This window comes from Pleuronectes platessa, chromosome 15 (assembly GCF_947347685.1).
Source record: "Pleuronectes platessa chromosome 15, fPlePla1.1, whole genome shotgun sequence".
Taxonomy (NCBI): domain Eukaryota; kingdom Metazoa; phylum Chordata; class Actinopteri; order Pleuronectiformes; family Pleuronectidae; genus Pleuronectes; species Pleuronectes platessa.
Window position 1 is genome coordinate 23,833,252 of NC_070640.1, and position 22,399 is coordinate 23,855,650.

Genomic DNA, 22,399 nt, shown 5'->3' on the forward strand with positions numbered 1-22,399 from the left:
AGGTCTACATTCAAGAAGAGGGGGTCGACCTAGTGATGCTACTAAAGCTGAGTGTGTCTCCTGTTACATGAAGAACAACTTTTATAAATTCATGATTATACTCACTGCAGACAGAAACAAAGGAGGTGCCCTTAAAATATGCTACTGTGTATACTTTTCACTGTAAACTCCACACAGTGTACTGTAGGCAGATATTACTTATATAAGTCCATATAAGTATTACCACCCTAACACATGAATAGAATCATGTGGAGGGGATAAATTTGAGACTGAAGCAGCTCTCTCTGCTGCAACGTTTATACTAATAATACACGTAAACCCTTGATTACTTTTGTTTACAACAATGCACTTTGAATGAGCCACCATGCAGTCAGTGACATCTGATGCCATGAACTGAATCGCTCCAAGCAGAGTATCAGGATGAAAAACTGTCACTCTGGTGACAAGTATTGTTAAGACCCTGGTGGTTTAAGACATTTTCCCTTGTGCATCCTGCCTGTGTTTTGTTGTGTCATGTCTTTCCCCCTGTTTGTTTGTGTTGTCGTGTGCTTGTTGTGGTTGGGATGTCAGGCCATGTGTGTTTTGTTATTGTCCTGAGACTCCGCCCTCTACTGCTTCCCGCTCTTTTTTTCCCTCACCTGTTCCCCATCATCAGTGTTTGCCTAATTAGTTCACCTGTGTCTTGTCTTTGTTTCCCCTTCTATTTAAGCCCAGTCTTTCTGTTGTCCCCTGTCGGATTGTCTCATCATTTTTTGATTGTGAAGAAGCAATGCCTGGATACTGCTATTTGTGAACTCTGTTATCTGGTATGATTTTGGACTCTCTGATTTTGGACTCCCTGATTTTTTGAGCCTCTTTGGAACTCTGTTTTGCCAAGTTATTGAACTGGATTTTCTGTTTTTTGGCTCTTGTCATTTTTTGCCTTTTTGGATTCCTGGGTTTTTCTGTTTTTGTTAAATAAAGAAGTATTTTTTGGCATCTAAGTCTGCGATTGGGTCCTTGTTCTGTGGAAGCCTAACAGTACAATCCGACCAGAATGGACTCAGCAGACCCTGACCAAGTGAAGGCCGCCATCGAACATCATGACAGGGTCCTAGGACAACACCAGACTCAGCTGGAAGCCGCCCTCACGAGCGTCAGAGACCTGACGGCCCAGATACAGGCCTTACAGCTCAGCCGATCCTCCGCGGCTGCTCCGCCTTCGCCCCAGCCTCCAGCACCAGCCCATGAACCTAAGCTGCCTCCTCCTCAGAAATACGCGGGTGAGCCTGGCACATGCCGCTCTTTTCTCTCCCAGTGCTCTGTCGTTTTTGAACTGCAACCAACCTCCTTCCCTTCTGAGCACTCAAAGGTGGCGTACGTCATTGTCCAGCTGTCCGGACGGGCAAGAGAGTGGGGAACTGCTCTCTGGGAGGCCCAGTCGCCCTCCTGCAACAACTTCAAGGACTTTTCTGACGAGATGAGAAGGGTTTTTGATCGGTCCAAACACGGGCATGAGGCTGCGCGTGAACTGTTACATATGCGCCAGGGGCAAGGGTCCGTTTCGGATTATGCCATCGACTTCCAGACCCTTGCAGCATCCTCTGGCTGGAACGCCGATTCCCTCTTCGATACTTTCTTGAATGGGCTGTCGGAGGAGATCAAGGACGAGCTGACCGCCCATGATCTACCCCAGACCTGCGATGCCCTGGTCAACCTTGCCATCAGAATCGACACAAGGATACAACAGCGCCGACGCATGAGGGCTTCCGGGGGGCCCCGCAGATTCTCTATGGTCACCCCTGCCACCCAACCAGCACTCTTTTCGACGTCTGAGGGTCCTGGACCAGAACCCATGCAAGTGGATCGCATCCATCTGACCCTGGCTGAGCGGCAGAGAAGATTCGCCTCCCGTTCTTGCCTGTACTGTGGCCAGCCAGGACACTTCATCTCTGCCTGCCCGGTAAAAACCAACGCTCACCAGTAGGAGGGGTACTGGTGAGCGTGACATCCCTTCTGCCCTCCTCAGAACAACGCACTTCTCTTTCTGCCATCCTGAAGTGGGGGGTCCAACAACAGGAGGTGATGGCGTTGATTGACTCCGGAGCGGAGGAGAACTTCCTCGACTCCTGCTTCGTGGCTCAGTGGGGATTACCGACCATACAGCTCAAGATTCCAATGGTGGCCAACGCGCTTAATGGCCAAAGGCTGGCCAACATCACACACATCAGCGCTCCTGTGGGGCTCCTCCTCTCCGGTAACCATCACGAGGAGATGAGCTTTTATGTTATCGACTCCCCTAATGCCCCTCTGGTTCTTGGCCACCCCTGGCTCGCCAAGCATAATCCCCATATCGACTGGAGGGGCATGAGAATTGTGGGCTGGAGCCCATCCTGTCTTGCAAACTGTCTCATTCAAGCCCAGACCCGGTTGCCCCCAGCCTCTGGATCGCCAGAGGAGTTTCCAGACCTGTCAGCTGTTCCCCGTGAGTACATGGACCTTAAGACTGTTTTTAGTAAATCCAGAGCCTCTTCGTTACCCCCCCATCGCCCCTATGATTGTAGCATTGACCTCTTACCTGGCACTTCCCCCCCCAGAGGTCGCCTCTTTTCACTGTCACGACCGGAGACAGAGGCTATGAATGTTTATATCAGAGACTCTCTAGCAGCGGGGATAATACGCCCATCCTCCTCCCCCGCAGGAGCTGGTTTCTTCTTTGTGGGAAAGAAAGACGGCTCTTTGCGCCCGTGCATCGACTATCGGGGTCTCAATGACATTACGATCAAAAATCGCTACCCTCTACCACTTATGTTGTCCGCATTTGAGCTACTTCAGAACGCTTCTGTGTTCACTAAGCTTGATCTCCGGAACGCCTACCATCTCGTTCGTATCCGTGAGGGAGATGAGTGGAAGACAGCCTTCAATACCAGCTCTGGCCACTACGAGTACCTCGTCCTTCCATTCGGCCTTACGAACGCCCCAGCGGTGTTTCAGAGTTTGGTGAACGATGTCCTGAGAGACATGCTAAATAGATTTGTCTTTGTCTATTTAGATGACGTTTTAATTTTTTCCAATTCTCTGTCCGAGCATGTCTCCCATGTACATTCTGTCCTTCAACGCCTGCTGGAGAACCGGCTCTTTGTGAAGGCTGAGAAGTGCGAATTTCATCAAAAGACCGTCACCTTCCTAGGATACGTCATCTCCCCCGGCACCATCCAGATGGATCGGCAAAAGGTCGAAGCAGTGCTGGAGTGGCCCCCTCCTTCCACCCGCAAGGAACTTCAAAGCTTCCTCGGATTTGCAAACTTCTATCGACGCTTCATCCGGGATTACGGTTCACTGGCGGCTCCCCTCACAGCCCTGACTTCCATGGCTGTTAAGTTCCTCTGGTCCTACGCTGCGGAGGGAGCATTTCAAGACCTTAAACAACGCTTCTCCTCAGCCCCCATCCTGATCCAACCTGACCCCAGTAGACAGTTCATCGTGGAGGTTGATGCCTCCGACATTGGTGTTGGAGCTGTGCTCTCCCAACGCTCAGCCAGGGAGAACAAGGTTCATCCCTGTGCCTTCTACTCACACCGTCTCACGCCTACGGAGCAGAACTATGACGTCGGCAATAGGGAATTGCTGGCGGTGAAGCTAGCACTGGAGGAGTGGAGACATTGGCTGGAGGGCGCCTCTGTGCCGTTCCTGGTCTGGACTGACCACAAGAACTTGCAGTACATCCGCACTGCCAAGAGACTCAACCCCCGTCAAGCCCGCTGGGCCATGTTCTTCTCCCGATTTAATTTAACCCTGTCCTACCATCCTGGTCACAAAAATGCAAAGGCCGACGCACTGTCCCGGCAATTCAGCCCCCGAGAGAGACCCCAGGAACCGGATACCATCCTCCCCCCTCAGTGTGTTCTAGGAGCAGCTCAATTTGATATCGAGAGTATTGTTACTGCTGCTCAACCTAATGAGGTAAAACCTAGTCAGTGTCCTACTAACTCAGCTGTCCGGTCACCCTGGAACTAGACAAACGCAAGCTTTCATTGGCCGACGATTCTGGTGGCCGTCCATGAGGGAGGAGGTTCACAAGTTCGTCCAGACTTGTCCAGTCTGCGCTCAGAATAAAACATCCACCCGACCACCAGCTGGCCTGCTGCAACCACTACAGGTTCCAAAGAGACCATGGTCACACGTATCGCTTGATTTTGTAACTGGTCTACCCCTATCCGATGGCAACACCACGATCCTCACAGTGGTAGATCGGTTTTCTAAGTCTGTCCATTTCATTCCCCTCCCCAAGCTTCCCTCTGCCAAAGATACTGCTAAGCTGATGGTTCAGCACGTTTTTAAATTACATGGTTTACCTGTAGAGGTTGTTTCTGATAGGGGCCCTCAGTTTACATCCAGTTTCTGGAAGGCTTTTTGTGGTCTTATTGGTGCGTCTGTCTGTTTATCATCTGGTTTTCACCCGCAGTCCAATGGCCAAACTGAAAGGGCGAACCAGCAGTTGGAGACAGTGCTGCGATGTGTGGCATCCCAGAACCCCACCTCCTGGAGCCAACAACTGCCCTGGGCGGAATACGCCATAAACTCCCATATAACATCCTCCACAGGCCGGTCCCCCTTCGAGTGCTCCCTGGGTTATCAACCACATCTGTTCCCGGACCAGGAGAGGGAGGTGGGTGTTCCTTCTGCTGAGGCATACATCCGTCGCTGCCGCCGGACCTGGAGACGCACACGCTCGGCACTCCTCCTCTCCTCTGCCAGGATGAAGGTCCAAGCTGACAAACGCCGCCCCCAACCCCCCCCTTATCGCCAGGGGCAACAGGTGTGGCTCTCCACCCAAGACCTCCCCCTCAAGACTGAGTCCCGTAAGCTCTCTCCCCGCTTCATCGGACCGTTTCCCATCACCGGAGTCATCAGCCCCACCGCTGTTCGTCTCACCCTCCCTGGCCCCCTTCGCCGCATCCACCCCACCTTCCCCGAATCAAGCCATTTATTTGTAGCCCCTTGCACCCTGCCCCCAACCCCCCCCCACCCCCACGTCTCATCGATGGTTCAGAAGCACACACGGTGCGTAGATTGCTGGATGTTCGCCGCCGTGGCCGGGGACTCCAGTACCTTGTGGACTGGGAGGGCTATGGCATCGAGGAGAGATCCTGGGTCCCCTCTCGCTTCATCTTATGCCCAAACCTACGCAAGGACTTTCACCGCCAGCACCCCATTCCGCCCAAGAAAACGCCTGGAGGCGTCCGTTAGGGGGGAGGTACTGTTAAGACCCTGGTGGTTTAAGACATTTTCCCTTGTGCATCCTGCCTGTGTTTTGTTGTGTCATGTTTTTCCCCCTGTTTGTTTGTGTTGTCGTGTGCTTGTTGTGGTTGGGATGTCAGGCCATGTGTGTTTTGTTATTGTCCTGAGACTCCGCCCTCTACTGCTTCCCACTCTTTTTTTCCCTCACCTGTTCCCCATCATCAACTTGAGTGTTTGCCTAATTAGTTCACCTGTGTCTTGTCTTTGTTTCCCCTTCTATTTAAGCCCAGTCTTTATGTTGTCCCCTGTTGGATTGTCTCATCATTTTTTGATTGTGAAGAAGCAATGCCTGGATACTGCTATTTGTGAACTCTGTTATCTGGTATGATTTTGGACTCTCTGATTTTGGACTCCCTGATTTTTTGAGCCTCTTTGGAACTCTGTTTTGCCAAGTTATTGAATTGGATTTTCTGTTTTTTGGCTCTTGTCATTTTTTGCCTTTTTGGATTCCTGGGTTTTTCTGTTTTTGTTAAATAAAGAAGTATTTTTTGGCATCTAAGTCTGCGATTGGGTCCTTGTTCTGTGGAAGCCTAACAAGTATGCTCTCCCTGACAGCACAGTTACTGTGATGACAAAACAAACTGATGTGTTGAGGCACGGTAAGCTTATCTGTCACTTACAGATTGTCCAGTAAACAGAGTTGAATTGACACTACCGACTGTACAACCTGTCTCGATATCAGGGCATGAAAAGAATAGGAAAATGTACCAGGAACCAAATTTAGCTAAAAATCCCCCAATTTTTATTTTATTTTACTGTATTTTCACTATTCTATTGCCAGAAACCATACTTTACAGTTAGAAGCCTACAAGCTGCCACACTAGGTGGAAACTCTCACATGTCTTCTCAAATGCGTATGTGCCTTTAATAGTAAGAGTGAGGCTACCAAAGACATAAAAGGGCTGAGCATATCAAATAAGAACTTAAGACATCACTTATTCAGATATTTTACCAGCAACAAAATTACAATCTATCTCAGAAACTTCAATATTTTTTTCTCTGCCAGTCTTAATCTAAAATACATCGCACATACCTGTCTGCATATTTACTTTGATGGTAAATCTTCTATGGCTGTGGTCTCTTCCTTACACTGTGTTCCCCTTGTCTACACACAGTCCATTTCTGTGACTGAGCCGAGTACAGCAAGTAGTGAAAGTGGAACACCTCTCCCTCCCTCCTGTCATCGCTTTTAAGCAGCTCAGGGGCGGAGACAAGTGTAAACGGATGCACAAACAGGATAACTGTTTTTAAACCTCCTTTACTTGAAGACCCTTCTCCCTTTCACTTATGTCTAATCATCTATAGAGAGTTATATCATAAACGTATTGCTGGTTCTTAGCTAGTGACTAGAGAGGAAGTTATTAGCGTTGGTTGTAAAAAGGGCCACTGGCTATTGAAGGTGTTCTTCAATTTAAATTTTTCTGAAGCCACATTTCCCCACTCCACACTAAAAGCTCATTCAGAACAATTAAGAGCAAGAGAGTTGCTACAACCAGACAATTTGAAAATTGTCTCAATGAGTGGAGTGGAACAGGTTACTGACAAGATATTATAAAACAAAACATTGACAGAGGATCTTTCTTTTTGGCTTGTTATCAAACAACAGAAGATGAAACAAATTCTGTTGTGCGTGGGTGCGTCATTTAGCGGCAAAGCTACAGTAGGTACAATGACCTCTCTCTGCTCAAGCTGTTTAAACCATCTGTACATCCTGAGGATCCCATTCTGAAAAGACATGAAATGAAGTTTACATCATCACTTCCATTTGTCATCAGATGCCTCAACAAGGAGAAGCAGTTCCAGCAATTGCATTAGAGAGGTTAGTGTGAAATATGTGTATAATTTAGTATGGCCTTCAAAGGATGTTATAAGCATTGAATTGACCCTTGAGAGGAAAAGGTTCCTTATCCCTGCTTTCGCTCATCTGGCCTGTATCTACGGAACTGTCCAACTTCTGCTGCCTACTACTAAAGAAGAATACATTTTTCTTTGATCTAAAAGCATTTCATTAGCATGTTGGACACCATGACGTTTTGCAACATTAATCAATGAACACCATCTCACATACAGTTTATGCATAAAGCATCAGGACTTTTTTGCAAAGGTTCTGAAAGAATGCATGTGTACATCATCATGGCACCCAGCACTGTCTTTCTGCTCTTTCCTGTTTCTGAAGCCAAAGGTCTAATGGAATCTTTGCTTTTTAGATTTCCTTGCAGCAGCCATCACTTACGTTTCAGTAAAGAAAATATTGAACCTGGGCGGTATCCAGGCATTCATACAATGAAGTTTTGCTTTATTTTGTTGTGAGATATTCACAAGAATGAATAGGATAACTGGTGGGCAGTTTACATTTAAACTGAGCTGTAACAAAAGAGTACTGTGTGGTAATAACCTCCTCAAAACACAGCAGATTATAAAAATTACACTTTCACAGGGGAAGAGGGGGGGCAGAATTAGGAAGGTTACAACCTGGGAGCACAGGAACAAAGGGTAAAGGGTTGAACTACTGTGGGGGAGTGAGAGTCAAACGGGTGGCAACAGGATCAGGTGTGCTTTGGTGGGAGTGAACAGGCTGTCTGTGATCACATTCACTCAGTGACTCTCACTTAGCCGAGCCCTGGTGAATGAGGCTTAAGTTCAGAGCAGCAACAGGTGCCAGGGGCACAGACCTGGAGCAGGAGCATGGGCCCGTCTTGGTGAGCAAAGAGCAAGTTCTGATGAGTAAGAAGAAAAAGCACTTGTTAGTCCCAGAGGAGTTCAGAGCCCAGTTAGCCATATGTAAGATGTCAACTCAGAAGGGAGATTTGGGATTTCAAAATCAATGCCTAAATTTAAAAGACTCTTGATTACAGACTGAACTTGAAGTCATTCATTTTGGCTCAAGTCTGACAAAGTTTTCAACATAAATCTGGAAATGCATATGAGCAGTATGAACTGCTTGAATCGAAGAGTAACCAACCTTTATTTGGACACAAACACCCACCACTGCTCTCAGTATAACAGGGTTTGGACAGTTTGTGAGTTTGTCACCTCAGAGACATTGAGAGGTCTTCAACCAAGAGTCACTGCGTTTGCAGCCCTAGAGTAGACACTGCTGTTGTTGACCCTGATCAGACATGCCACCACTCAAAGCTGTCTGATCCATTGCATGTTAACTCACAGAAGGTTGGCAGGCAGTCTTTGGTAGATCTGACTTGGCATTACCATCTCTGGCATGGACTATTTGAAATGACATGCTAATTTTAAAGGGCAAAGAAACCAAGAACACAAACAGGATACTTTTTTTTTTTAATCAGACAATATAATTACAACTGTTTTAGGAAAATATATCAGTAAAAAAACCTGAATCCTTGTAGAGTAGATAGTACCAGAAAAGACAGAGATGTGATCTCTGGCAACAGCACCATTTAAAGACAATAAAAAAGGATAACATTTGTTGTGCGATTAAGTTGTGACGTATAATCCGCACAACAAACTGCTTCCCATTATCATCCATTCACAAATTGTGGAAAGGCCCAGAGGCCAGCTTGGACAGAAATGTTTCTATATCTATTTTAGAGAATGGTTATTCATGATGATTGCTGATGGATGCTTTAACTGAGGCTCATGTTGCTTTTATTTTAACGGTAAAATCAGACAACGATTAAGTGTCATCTTGGCACTTAAGGGGATAGTTTGGAATATTTGAAGTGGGGTCAAATGAGGTACTCATCCTTGGTCAGTTTATTACCTGCAGTGTATTTGAGTTGGCTTGGTCCCTGTTAGGGGATGGAGGCGGGCGTACATAGTACTGAGTACTGCTGTGGATGGGGCCAGGAGCAATACCATCAAACAGCACTTTCCTTTGGCACTACATTCTTTCGACCAATGTACTTACCTATTCCTACACATAAGTACTCCTACTCTATGCACCATAGTAAGCTGCAGATCAGCTGTGTAGGTCATAGTTCCAGTGGTTTGAGGAAAAGAAGATAAATCCTCCTCACCAAACTGATCCAGCTCACTGTGCCTGCCTGCACCCGTCAGTGGATCACAAACTTCCTGATAGACAGGAGGCAGCAGGTGAGGCTGGGTGAAATAACATCTAGCACCCGGTCAGTCAGCAGTGGTGCACCTCAGGGATGCGTGCTTTCCCCACTGCTCTTCTCCCTCTACACAAACGAATGCACCTCAGGAGACCCATCTGTTAAAATCCTAAAATTTGCAGACGACACATCAGTCATCGGCCTCATCCGGGATAATGATGAGTCTGCATATAGGCGGGAAGTTGAGCAGCTGGCCCTTTGGTGCGGTCGCAACAATCTAGAGCTGAACACGCTTAAAACTGTGGAGATGACAGTGGACTTCGGGAGGAGCCCCCCAGCACTGCACCCCCTCACCATACTCAACAGTACTGTGTTGGCTGTGGAATCCTTCATGTTTCTGGGATCCACAATCTCCCGAGACCTGAAGTGGGAACCCAACATCAACACAATCATCAAGAAGGCCCAGCAGAGGATGTACTTCCTGCGCCAGCTTGGGAAGCGAAACCTGCCTCAAGAGCTGCTGATCCTGTTTTACACTTCAGTCATCGAGTCTGTTCTGTGCACATCAATAACTGTCTAGTATGGATCGGCCACCAAGCTGGATAAGAACAGACTCCAAAGGACAGTCAGGTCTGCAGGAAAGATCATCGGTACCAACCGGCCCACCATCCAGGACCTGTACACCTCCAGAGTCAGGAAATGGGCCGGAAAGATCACCGCAGACCCCTCACACCCTGGACACAACCTATTCCATCTCCTCCCCTCTGGTAGGCGCTACAGATCTCTGTTCACCAAAACCTCCAGACACAAAAACAGTTTCTTCCCCCTCGCCGTCTCACTACTGAACAGCCAACCCACTGTGGCACTGTGCAATAACCCTGGATCTTTATAATAACCACTGTACAAATACTCCCGAAGTTATATTATATTGTAATTATATTTCATTATATTATTTATTTCACCCTCACTGTATAACTGTGAATTCTATGTAAGCACACTGAGAGCCACTTCACCATGTCAAATTCCTTGTTTATGCAGCTTACTTGGCCAATAAAAACCTGATTGTGATTCTAAGGTGGAATCGAAAAAAATATAAAGCCACTGGTGGACTAATCTAGCAGCAACCTAAATACATAAATGACCCACATTTCACCATTTAGTGACGATATGAGGGATGAAATTCATTTCCACATTTTTGGACATAAAGAAAATGCTTATAAAATTGTAGGGAATTTATTTGCCCTTCAGCAAATTTAGATATTTCTATTTAGTGGTGGTTTTACATAATTCTCCCTAGGAAAGGGAGGACTGCAAACAACATTATATAAGGACTGTCATTGTAAATAGCTCCTTTGTTTGATCAGCCAAGAAAAACACCAACTCGCACCATCTTTAAAATCTTAAGAAAAGTGAAGTTCAGCTCTGTCTGGTGCAAACTGCTGATCTGCTTCATAATTCAGTGAGCAGTGGATATACTCATGTAAAGGAATAGAGAAGAACCATAGTTTAAAATGCAGTAACAAAGAAGAGGGCAAGTGGTGAAGAATATTCAAATTACAGCGTACACTTAAACTGATCATCTTTTTTTAGGTGGCTAAAAAGGCATTCTTTGCTGCTGGCTTATTCCACAGATGTACCAAACTGGGAGCACGTCCATCTACGGCAGAAAATAACCAAACTATGGATAAGGACCAAATACAACCCAATTTCAAATAATCCAAACTATACCTTTAATTCAATTATCATCTGTAAGAGAACTGTGTAAGAGTACATTGGAGTCATATCCCTGCCCTCATGTGAGGTGAAAAAAATGACACATTTAATGAGGGCAGAATTCGGAGGATACAGTATGTAGGCAGCATATTATTCAGCCATTTCCAACAAATCTGAACAAACCATTTACTAGTTTATGAAATCTAAATTTGAATGCCTCCGGCATTTTTACACTACTGGTTTTGGGTTGTTCTTCCATCCGTCCATACCATTCTAGTGAATGCTGTATCTAAAGAAGGCCTTGAGGGAGGTTCTTCAAATTTACAACAAACATTCACTTTGACTCAATGAACAGTTCAGATTTTGGTGGTCAAAGGTCACTGTGGCCACCCACAGCACAATTATTTCCTTGTCAATGTGATATCTCTGGAACTCCCTGAGGAAATTCTTCACATTTGGCACAAACATTCACTTGGAACCAAGGATTAACTGATTTGAAATTGGAAGCCAAAGTTGTTTTGATTGTGATATGTCAGGAATAACCAAGGGTAATTTAATTATATTAAATTATAATCTGGCATAATTCACTTATGGAAGACCTGAGAGAATTTGGTGGTCAAGGTCACTGTGACCGCTCAAAATACATTTGTACGTTTGTCTTGTGAATAAGATATCGAAGGAACCATTTTTTGGAAATGTCTTCAAATTTTAATTGGTTGTAACTTGGACCTAAATATTCACCAATTAGAGTTTGGTGGTCAAAGGTCAACAGCCAAGATCACAGTGGCCTAAAAAAGCATGTTTCAGCCTCTTGAATGTAATATCTCAAGACGGCCATGAGGGTATTTCTTCAAAGTTAAAGTCCCTGTATATTACTTTACTCTTAAACGGGACATTTAAACCACAGGGCTACAGCTTGCACAGTCACTTGTTTGTCCTGACTCACCCTCTGGTCTGTACTGGGCAAAGATGGTCACCACCTGTCCCGCTCCTTTCAGTGCCGCTGCTGCTTGTTCATGTGTGGCACCTCGTAGGTCAATGCCATTTACCTGTTTTAACAAGGTAAACAATTCAAAGGATTATTGTTATGGAAATTTATTTGACAAAGTACAATGAGTAGCTCATCACACCAGAACAAGTACATTGTATTCTTTAAACTGAACAACATATGCATTTTAATTTATTCTTTGTGCCTCCAGGCCAGTTACAGCTGTGGCCAGAAGCATTCACTTTTCACATTGTCTGTCCATCTGTTTTATCAATGAGCTCATTCTAATAAACAAAATATCTCAGGAAAGCTTTGAGGGTATTTCTTCTGTTACAATATTACATTTTGGTGGTCAAAGGAACGGATCAACTGGAGGCCAATTTACATTTCATCTGACACAGACATCCACTTGGACTCTAGGAAATAAAATATTTTAGACAAAAGTGTAATAAGAAATGATGACAGCTATATAACCAAAGGTCCAAGGTCAGCTCTTGTGTGATATCATATAATTCTGTAATTATGTTTCTGGCCATTATTTATCACCCCAAAACTCAGGAACAAGAAGGCAGGTTGTGACAATATTTCGTGGAGTTTGACTTGTTTAATGTGGGCATATAACTGTGAAATAGTAATCCTAGGTTTTAATTTTATTTTGTGCTTATTTATCCATTTCAGTATGAAATTGTCCAGATATTATGATGAGAATCACACTTTCTTTGTGAATGGATGTATCCAAACACAAACACAAGTGTTCCCCTACGTCACATTATTGCAAGAGTTCCTGTACAAACCAGATCTATATTCCAACAGAGGGAAATCAGAGAGGGTCATCCACTAACCAGAAGGTTGGTGGTTCTATCCCAGACTCCTACATTCTGTCGCTAGGCAGGATAGTGAAGCCCTAATATCTCTGACGACTGTGCTGGTAGGGTTGGTATAAAAAAGAAAAGGCACGGCACATAGAAGTGCTGTATGCATGTGTGTGTAAATGGGTGAAAGTGACTTGTACTTTGAAGTGCTTTGAGTAGTCGCTGAGACTGGAATAGAGGTATATTAATACAGTCAATTCACCATTCACCATTACACGCCTCTGTGTTGTTTGTGAGTAAGGGCAACTGAACACTCGCAACAGACTAAAGAGCCCAAGTGTAAATTCAAAGAGCCACAGAATAGGAACATAGCGTGTGTATAGACTTAAGAGTGTGTGCTCAATAGGTGGGAGGAGACAGGTCAAGTTATTGTTAGACTTCAAATCCAGGCCACTGTTGGAATGCTAACTGGCTGCCTTAACCAAGGCAGAGCGTGTTGCTGATTGGATGCAAGTGAACAGCCAGATAGTGCCATGCTGATTAGATTTTCTCTTGGCTCTACAATAGCACAACACTAAAGTGGAATAAGAAAGTGTAATCTGTTGAACTGAGTGACATCAGTGTGGGAGGCCAGCTATTACAATTAGCTATGATGAGGGAGAACAATAACTTCCTGCGTGCTACTGTCCACAGTGTAAACTGTTCATTACCTTAGTCATCATCATACCCTGATTATTGTTACTTGTTACTTACAGGAGGAGTAAAAGCTGCTGCTTTAACTGGGATGAGTGATTATTAGAATTATTACATTGTTTGTTGGACCCATTGAAAGTGATTGTAACAACCCTACCTCACAGTTTCCTCACATAACAAAAGACTGTCACTTTAAAACTGGGAGTATTCTTTCTATAACTGGGGCATATTTTTAAAGAGAAATCACGTTAATCACAGGATTTATTCTTAGAAGCTAAAATAAGGTCTGTTACGCTAAAATCTTCCAGGGACTGAATCAGAGCACAAATATAGTAGATAGTATTGGAAAATCTGAGCTGTCATAATCTTAAACCAGTCAGTCAATCTGGTTGGTATCATCTTAATTTTTTAATGTTACCGTGAGCAAGTGTGATCGTATCATGTGATATCAAGGTGCCATTCTACGTAAGGAAAGGCTGCCCAGATGAAGTACAAAATCGTACATATGAAGAAGAAAACATGTTATATGAGGACTTCACTAAAGGTCATTAAATATTTCCTTCACACAACAAAACATCTAGAAACAATTTAACAAGTTAAACAATATCGCTGACTCTAAAGCTCTTTGAGGAAACATAAAAAACTGACTAAACTGTGTTTCAGTAATTACATTTCAGGACTGTTTTCTTCTTTGAATGCCCAATTGTTGACTTTGCATATTTGAGTCTGTTTTGCATACAGTACTATCTCACCTATAACTATAACGACCCCTGGCCATTGATCTTATCCAAGACCCTAACATATTTAATTAACAGTGTTTGTGTATGTACAAGTAACAAAAGTAGTAAAACCTCACATTTACCTAAAGCATTAATTGCTTACCCAAATTGTCGCAGATTAATTTTAAATAGTTGATTAATCAACAAATTGTTTCAGTTCCAAAACTTCTTTGAACCTGTGTGTTGTGCTGAGGTGGTTATTGTGCACTCACCGATAAGATCTGGTCGCCTCGCCGCAGCTCTCCACTCAGATCAGCGGGCCCTCCGGCCAGGATGAAGGACACAAAGATTCCCTCGCCATCCTCGCCACCCACAATATTGAAGCCGAGGCCTGTGGAGCCTTTGTGGAGCACGACCTTTCTGGGATCCCTGTACAAACAGTTCAGATAGTACATCAACTCGGGGGAGTCAGTGGGTCTCAACATCTTAAGTTCAGTAGGACAGAGAAGTGGACAACGGTCGCACGGTGCGCTGATGGAAGCCTCAGTGATGCTTTTCTCAGGAAACAGAGCTCAAAGACTGCTGGAGCTCCACAGGGGGATGGTGCTCTACTTAGGATCACTTGTCCCCAATTCAGTTCTGACGGAGAGGGAACCTCATTGCTTTCTCACCCTCACACACAGGGTCTTTGTTTTTCTCTCTCTTACACATGCCAGATAAATGCATGTTTTTTGTACATCACACCTCAAATGATGCATCAAGTCGAATGAAAATAAACATACTTCAGGGCAGGGCCGGGTCTAGACAGGCATGTATGAGGGGGCAGCCACAAATCTTGAGGGGGCATTGTGCCTAACCCTAACCCTAACCCTATTTAGTTTGAGGGGGCACAACATTTATTTGAGGGGGCCAGGCCCCCTCTTGCCCCTGCCTAGACCCGGCCCTGCTTCAGGGCCACAGACTCATTGCACCCCAGATGTAAATGTTGTGTAGTTTAGCACAGAATCTGTGTCTACATTGTACATGGATTAACTGTTGTAGGAGAGCAACCTACTGAATGATGCCAGGAGTGATTCTTCTCGGAGTCAAACAGGACTGATATCTACTAAACAGAAATCAGAAGATCTCAGAAGTTGCTATTTGATACTTAAAAGTGTTTCAGAGGGAGACCAAGCACAATATGATTATTAATGTAGTAGCAATATACTGCCATCTATTGGTGAATGAACTGAACATCATCTTCAGGCACAAATGAACCTCAACTTCGGGCATGAAGAAGCACAGTAATTGATGGTAGTGCGCACTAGAGTTCCTTTTCCTCGAGCCTTTGTAGATTCAAAACTGTTTTCAAAACAAGAATGTTTCCTCTACTTCAGTATCTCATTTAGATAGATATCAAACCTGATATCCAGCATCACTTCAACACTTAAGAGTTTCTGCCTTAAACACACACTTCTCCAACAAGCCAAACATTTTATGCTACACTGGGAGATATTTCTTAGTCTAATGAATGTAAACATTCATCTACATCAGGGATGCCATGGTTACGGGATGATAAGGGGAGAATATATTTAAATTTTCGGTGGAATCCGTAAGTTGGTCTGTTGCTGCTGCCCTGTACATTAGAATGACATTCAACCATCCTTCTGGCAAAACCTTGACTAAAACATTTTCTGGTTACAGAGCACTTCACCTTTGATGCCCTGTAGATTGAATTGACATTTTGTCTATGTTATAAGAGGATAAGATTAGAAGGCAGCAGAAAACTCCTGTCCTCCTGGTGGATGAAGGAACCAGTCAAGCTAAGAGCAGAAGAGGCTTCATATGCAGAGAATGTCTCTTTTCCATGTGTATATTGTTCCTAGCCGGCTGTCTGTGATAACCGATCATCGCAGACAGGCATTTGGTGCAATGTAATCATCCCCCTACGGTGAATTGATGATTAATCGTGGACCATTCTAAATATGAATAATAAGTTAGGAAAAGATGAGATACTACAAAGTTAACTATAGTAGTACAACTTGTGAATGGTATTTTCTGAAAAATGGAATAGCTAAAATCATAGCTTTGAAATATATTAATAATAGATATAATAAAGAACTCTGACAACAATTTTCTATTTATATATGACCAACTGGTCGTTTGTTTAGATTAATTAAACCTCACTGCATTCAAGCTGGTTTGGAGTGTAGGTGACATGTGGTGAGGCAGCACGGTGAGACGAGCATGGCACTGAAAAGACTTGAGGACAATGATTCTTTGGTCCTAATAAAGGTGCCTTTAGCAACAACATGGAATGAGAATACAAAATTACTGTCACAAAACACAAGCCAAGTGTCTGACAATGTTGTTTCATCTGTCAGTTTAAAAAGTCAACCTAGAAATGTATCTTATTTTTATACTACAAACAGTTAATAGTTGTTTTGAAGGCAATAAACAGTTGTTTTTTCAATGTGATACATGTGACAGAGGATTGGTTGTTGAATTTTCCTATTATTGTTCGTATTATTCTTTACAATTTTACATCCTTATCAAACCGATGTCCTTGTAAAAGGATTTTTACGCTGGTCAAAAACCCACTAACATCCACCAACATCTGGCTTTAGTCTGAGCGCCTCAGTTTTTGGTGCATTTGTGACGTCAAACATGACGCATGAAGGAAAATAAAATAAAGGCAAACTCCTCTGGTAATGGAAAAGAAGTCAATAGGCCATGGGTTTGCATGTGTTTAAAAAAACACTTACCTGCTATTTTGTTGTAATAGAGGTCTAAAATGTAACATGTATCTGTTCATCCAGCACATTGAAATTAGTATTCATAATAATGAATAACCATTCACAAAAGGTGAACACTTCAACTGCTACTACTACATCACTACTACTATATACTGATTGCACTCTATACACAGCCCCCCAAACAATTACAGTCAGATATGAGCAAGATGCAAGGTGTGTGAATAAATGAGTTCATCAAATATTTTGTTACCGAAACAAATAATTCTAATGAAATCACAGAAAGTTGAATCTTTAAACTGAGTATCAGAGTGGAACTGTGATAATCCCAGGCTAAAAATATATATTTCTATTGGGTTGCTTTATCTTGCATTAGAAAGGTAAATTATCCAATGAGACGTTTAAAGGTTGATGCTCATCTAATTTAATGCCACAGTTCATTTTAAGCTCAGCTAGGCTTTGACAAGGGCTCACCTCGGCTGCTGAATGAATCAGTCTTCTAGCTGTCATACAGGCTCCTTATTTCATGACCCTTCAGTGCACCCTTGGTTGCCCACAGTCTCAGAAATGTGATTCTCTCTTTATTGGATCAGTCACAGGAAATATGTGCTTATAGCTAATTTTTGAAGTAGCAGTGTTACCATGGTAAAGACAATCAGCTGGAATTGGTTTCACAATAAAAGTGTTTTGTTTTATTTGTATAAGCAGAACAATAAACGTATGCTCAGACATGGAAGGCAGCTACATATTCTAACAAACACATTCAATAACTAACAAAATCACTCAATACATGACAATTATTCTATTTCAAACTATATTTTTTATGAATGCATGTTTAAGCACAGAGAGATCATACAGTATGTGGTTAGTGTTAGATGGTAGTAAAAGATTAAAGGTTAGGCTTGTATGAATGAAGTTATTAAAAGCATCTAAATACAACAAACAAGGTCACTTGTTACCAGGTCACATGCAACAGGACCAACCACGAGTGAGGGTGCAGTCCATTTATCTGACATGGCCTCTGCTTCTCCCCCTCTCAGCTCCTCCTTGCATCTTTACAGTAAGAGGATGAAGGGACTGCATTTACCAAACAGGAGGTGAAAGAACAGAATCTCAACTCCTATATGACTGACAATTTGAAGGTAAATCACCTTAAGTCATATGACTGTTGTTCCAACACTGACTAGAGATCTACTGTTGTGTCAGGATGGACGACAAATAACACAAATAAGAAATAGTATCTCCTAATTAAGGTTCTTTGTGAAAATCTGCAAGTATGGTTTGTTACAACCTGTTTAGGCTCCGGCTGATATCCTGTATATTCCTCTAGGGTCCATTCTCGGGCAGCTTCCATATAACATCAATATCATCCCCCTTATGGATATTATAATGATGCATCTCTGATCTGTTTGAACGATACGATGCCTGCCCTGCAGACCCCTCAGGTCATATTGCTTTACTGTTCTCAGAATCTGAAACTGTCAGCTCATTTACATCTGGCCTTAAAAATCTATTTTCTGATGCAATATACCCGTAAATGACATACATTACCACTTTAACTATTTATTCAGTTATTTACGTTTATTTTTTACATTGTCTTTCAAATTCTGTTTTATTGTTTAATGTCTTATATCAAATGTTTTAATTATCCAACACCTATGTAAAACCCTTGAATTGCCTGGGGCCTTAATGGTGCTAATAATCATCTTGCCTTAAATACAGTAATAACAATATCAGTATTGCTGTAATGGTGCTGATCCACAGCAGCTGGCACATAGTGCTCTTTTCCATCAGATCAGCTCCACATTAAAGTGGGTGCTGCCATAAGGTATAAGTCTCTCCTATTAAACACATTGAAAGAACTGGAAGATTTTACTATGGAATTATGGGAAGAAGCTGAATTACCTTAATGGAAAGCACCAAATGGTTATGCTCCATTCAAAGAAGCACATTACCTGCATATTGTAATTTCCTTCTTGTGTATCACTTCCCTTCGTAATGATAGTGAATGTAACTCAAAACCTACAGCCAGAGGTGTGGCACAGCTGCTTCACATGACTGAATCCTTACACGCCATGATAGCTTTGTAGCCTGTCTGTCCTACAAACCAAACTTTGATTGAAAGTAAAATTGTAAAAAAACCAAAACATGCTACAGCGGAGTCCTGAAGAGAGAGAGAGAGAGAGAGAGAGAGAGAGAGAGAGAGAGAGAGAGAGAGAGAGAGAGAGAGAGAGAGAGAGAGAGAGAGAGAGAGAGAGAGAGAGAGAGAAAAGACTCAAAAGAAGAAAGACATTGTTGCTAGGGGCTTGTAGGAGGGTGCAAGCAACCGAATTCATGAGAAAATATAAGAATATGGCATGCCATCTACACAGTGGGATGGGATGGGACGGGACACAGTGGCGGAGTGCAGAGAGGTGGGGGTGAGAAGTACCTGTGGATGTCCGAGTCAGGGAACAGGCCTAAGTGATAATTTGGGATAGGGGCGGAGTGTAGGAGGCTTTTGTCGCACTCCACTGGGGAATAGTGTCGGGGGGAGGGGGCTTTGTCACATAGTTTGTTCACAGTGCTGTAAACTGGCTCAGGATGCCTACAGTGGAGTGAGAGACAAGAGCAGAGGTTAGTGTCCAAGGACCGAGGTGGGGGTGAACTGACCAGGATACACACACGTGACAATGAGGCATAATGACGAAGGACAGGAGGAATACAAAATAAATAAAGAAGCATTGGATGTGGTGGAGGTGGAGGAGTCACTGGTACATGAGCAAGTCACCACCATTCTTTAATGGTCACAGACCAACAAAAGGCCTGAGTGTGATGGACTGAGCAAGGCTGTGCTTTATTGCTCATCAATTCAACTCTTTCATTATTAATAATATAATATCATATAATAATAATGTAATAGAGTGTGTGTTCTTTCTCAGATGTGATATAGTCTTGCTTTAAATAGATTATGAGATACAGTGATTTATTGGAAACACTTTTTAAGAACAAACTTGAAATGTCTGATGTGAACAGTGAGTAATCTGTTTTCTACAAGCATGCATGATATTTGAAAAGTCATTATTCATTGATGACTGAAATTTGAAAGTTGATCTCTGAGAAGAAACAAGAAAGAGAGAAGAGTCTTCAGAATATTTACAAACTATTTGGTCAGGCAAAAACAAACTGAAAAGATGTCATGCTTAAAAGCCACTGTGATGACAGGCAAGGTCGATTGATTCAGCTGATGAAAACCAGCTGATGGCTGATATGTGATCCTGATATTATTTTGTTATTTTTAAATGTTGCATCACACAATTTTTTTTTTTTTTATAATAGTGACAAATTAGCCTAAATTCCCGAACTTGAAGGTACATTTATTTAATGTTTAATTGTAATACACTTGTATTACAATTAAACATTAAACGCAGTAAAATAAAACATGTGTATTGTCTCTGTTTGCTAACATAGATCTGTACTCTTTTCCTTATTTTTTATAATATGTCCACAATATATAAAAAACTAGTTTTACTTTAATGCCTGCAGACTGTTTTCAGTTTTGTGATTGTTAATCAGCTAATACCTATTATCTGAAATGCCAGATACCAGCCGGATTCCTCAGCTGTGAGTTTAATCTGTGCAACTAGTGAAATTTACAACAATCCCTTGCAAGAAAAAAAAATGCTGTAACAAACATGCAAGTGCAGGCAGTAGGTGACACATTAAATACCTCACCTCAACTGGAAGTGCTGGGAATCAAACCTGTGACCCTCCCCATCATCTAGCGAAGGATTTCTAATAAGATGGAAAGAGTAAACTTTTGATAACCAACCACTGAAAACCTTCCTATCAGGAAATGCTGCAATCTATTTAAATGTATTGTACTTATTTCTATTAAACATTAAGACACTGATCAAAGAAACACTTTGAGGCGTGTTAAACACATCAAACCAAGACAACTGAAAACAGAAAAAGAAATAACCTTGAAATAGTGATGTGAATGTTGCATGCCAGAGATTTGTCATCGACCACATCATCACAGAACATTATTTTGTGCATTATGTTCGCTCTTACACACGGATGGAGATGCAGAGCTAATCTGCTGAGGATGCATCGCATATTCATATTGTTCGCTCAACATTGAGTAAACTCTGTGTTTGCATCCCTGCTGTTTGTTAGCCGACGTGGAATCAAGTGGGTTTACTGGAGCAAGCAAGAGTCATTTATACATAATGTGTGTGTGTAAGTGTAGTGAGATTGTAATGTGAGTCTTGTAGTCGTACTACTGAAGACAAATAAGAGTAGATGGCTGTGTAGACAGTGTGTAGGATTTCTATACAAACACACACTTAAGCATGAAGAGTTTCACATGGACTGGTGATTGTGGCATGACTTCACTGTTTGGCCTGCCTTACATATTGCAGCACGACAACAACAACAACACTGCTCTCTCTCTCTCTCTCTCTCTCTCTCTCTCTCTCTCTCTCTCTCTCTCTCTCTCTCTCTCTCTCTCTCTCTCTCTCTCTCTCTCTCTCTCTCTCTCTCTCTCTCTCTCTCTCTCTCTAACTTATTACAGAATATGAGTATCCACTTTGTACTATCCACACATACATACATACATACATACACAGTGCTACACTTTAGGTCAGCACGGTAATCTCAGAGGCTATTAGTGATGCACCTTCTGCAAGAGCAAACAGTAAACCTCTTATCTCCAAAGAGAATGGAGGACTAATCCTTCACTCAACAAAGCTTAACACAGGGGTCCTTCAGTTATCCTCTGAAACAAGCTTTTGTTCTCACTCTGCTGCAATACTTGCTAAATGCAATATGTCAACACAGCATAAATCTCAGCACAGCACTCAACAATGGCGTAATCTAACAGCCCTTCATCAAATGCTGTGACATATGAAATAGACCAGCTGAGATGGCCACTCACACCATACCTTCCATGTGACAAGCTGCACAAGGAGCATCCACCTGTTGAAACATTTGCTGACCAGACAAACAAAAGCTTAACGCTTAGATGTGACTGGATCAGTTATTTAGCCCATCCCGAGCCTTATGGCAGCTTGCTTTGGGATTAGGTGTTAGGGTAGCTGAGGTGGGGCATTGCTAATGATTGGCTGTGTTTCTGTCCTAGAAGACATGTTAAGCTTTCTGCTGTTTGGACTGGGAGCCGCGGACGAAAGAGGTAGAAAGATACAGCAGGCAAGGTAAAGAGACAGAGGGATTAAACAGAACTGGAGCATTCAGAGATAGTGCACTTCGAGAGCCTGATTTAGTTTCCACTTCCACTGCTAACTAAGAATACAAAAGATTAAAGCTTTTATTGAATATTTCTACAAAAATATGAATACCAACATTAATGATCCCTTAGAACTTTGTTGGACTGTACACTCTTACAGCTGTCAAAAATGCTGTACTGCATAGTTTTTAAGTTCTCATATCTGGT

The 22,399-nt window shown here is 42.9% G+C and overlaps 1 protein-coding gene across 9 annotated transcripts in view; it reads right to left on the bottom strand.

Moving 5' to 3' along the window:
- dlg2 (discs, large homolog 2 (Drosophila)) overlaps nucleotides 1-22,399 on the bottom strand; it is a 204,586-nt gene that overhangs the window by 17,769 nt on the left and 164,418 nt on the right. For 6 of the 9 annotated variants that reach the window (XM_053441254.1, XM_053441256.1, XM_053441255.1 and 3 more), the window contains 3 exons: nucleotides 14,506-14,662; nucleotides 11,968-12,070; nucleotides 7,953-7,997 (listed from right to left, as the gene is read on the bottom strand). In XM_053441254.1, the coding sequence (XP_053297229.1) occupies nucleotides 7,953-7,997; nucleotides 11,968-12,070; nucleotides 14,506-14,662 (305 nt within the window). Of the gene's footprint in view, nucleotides 1-6,313; nucleotides 7,926-7,952; nucleotides 7,998-11,967; nucleotides 12,071-14,505; nucleotides 14,663-20,679; nucleotides 20,740-22,399 lie in introns of those variants that run through there. The other 3 variants (XM_053441264.1, XM_053441261.1, XM_053441260.1) reach the window with 3 other exon arrangements.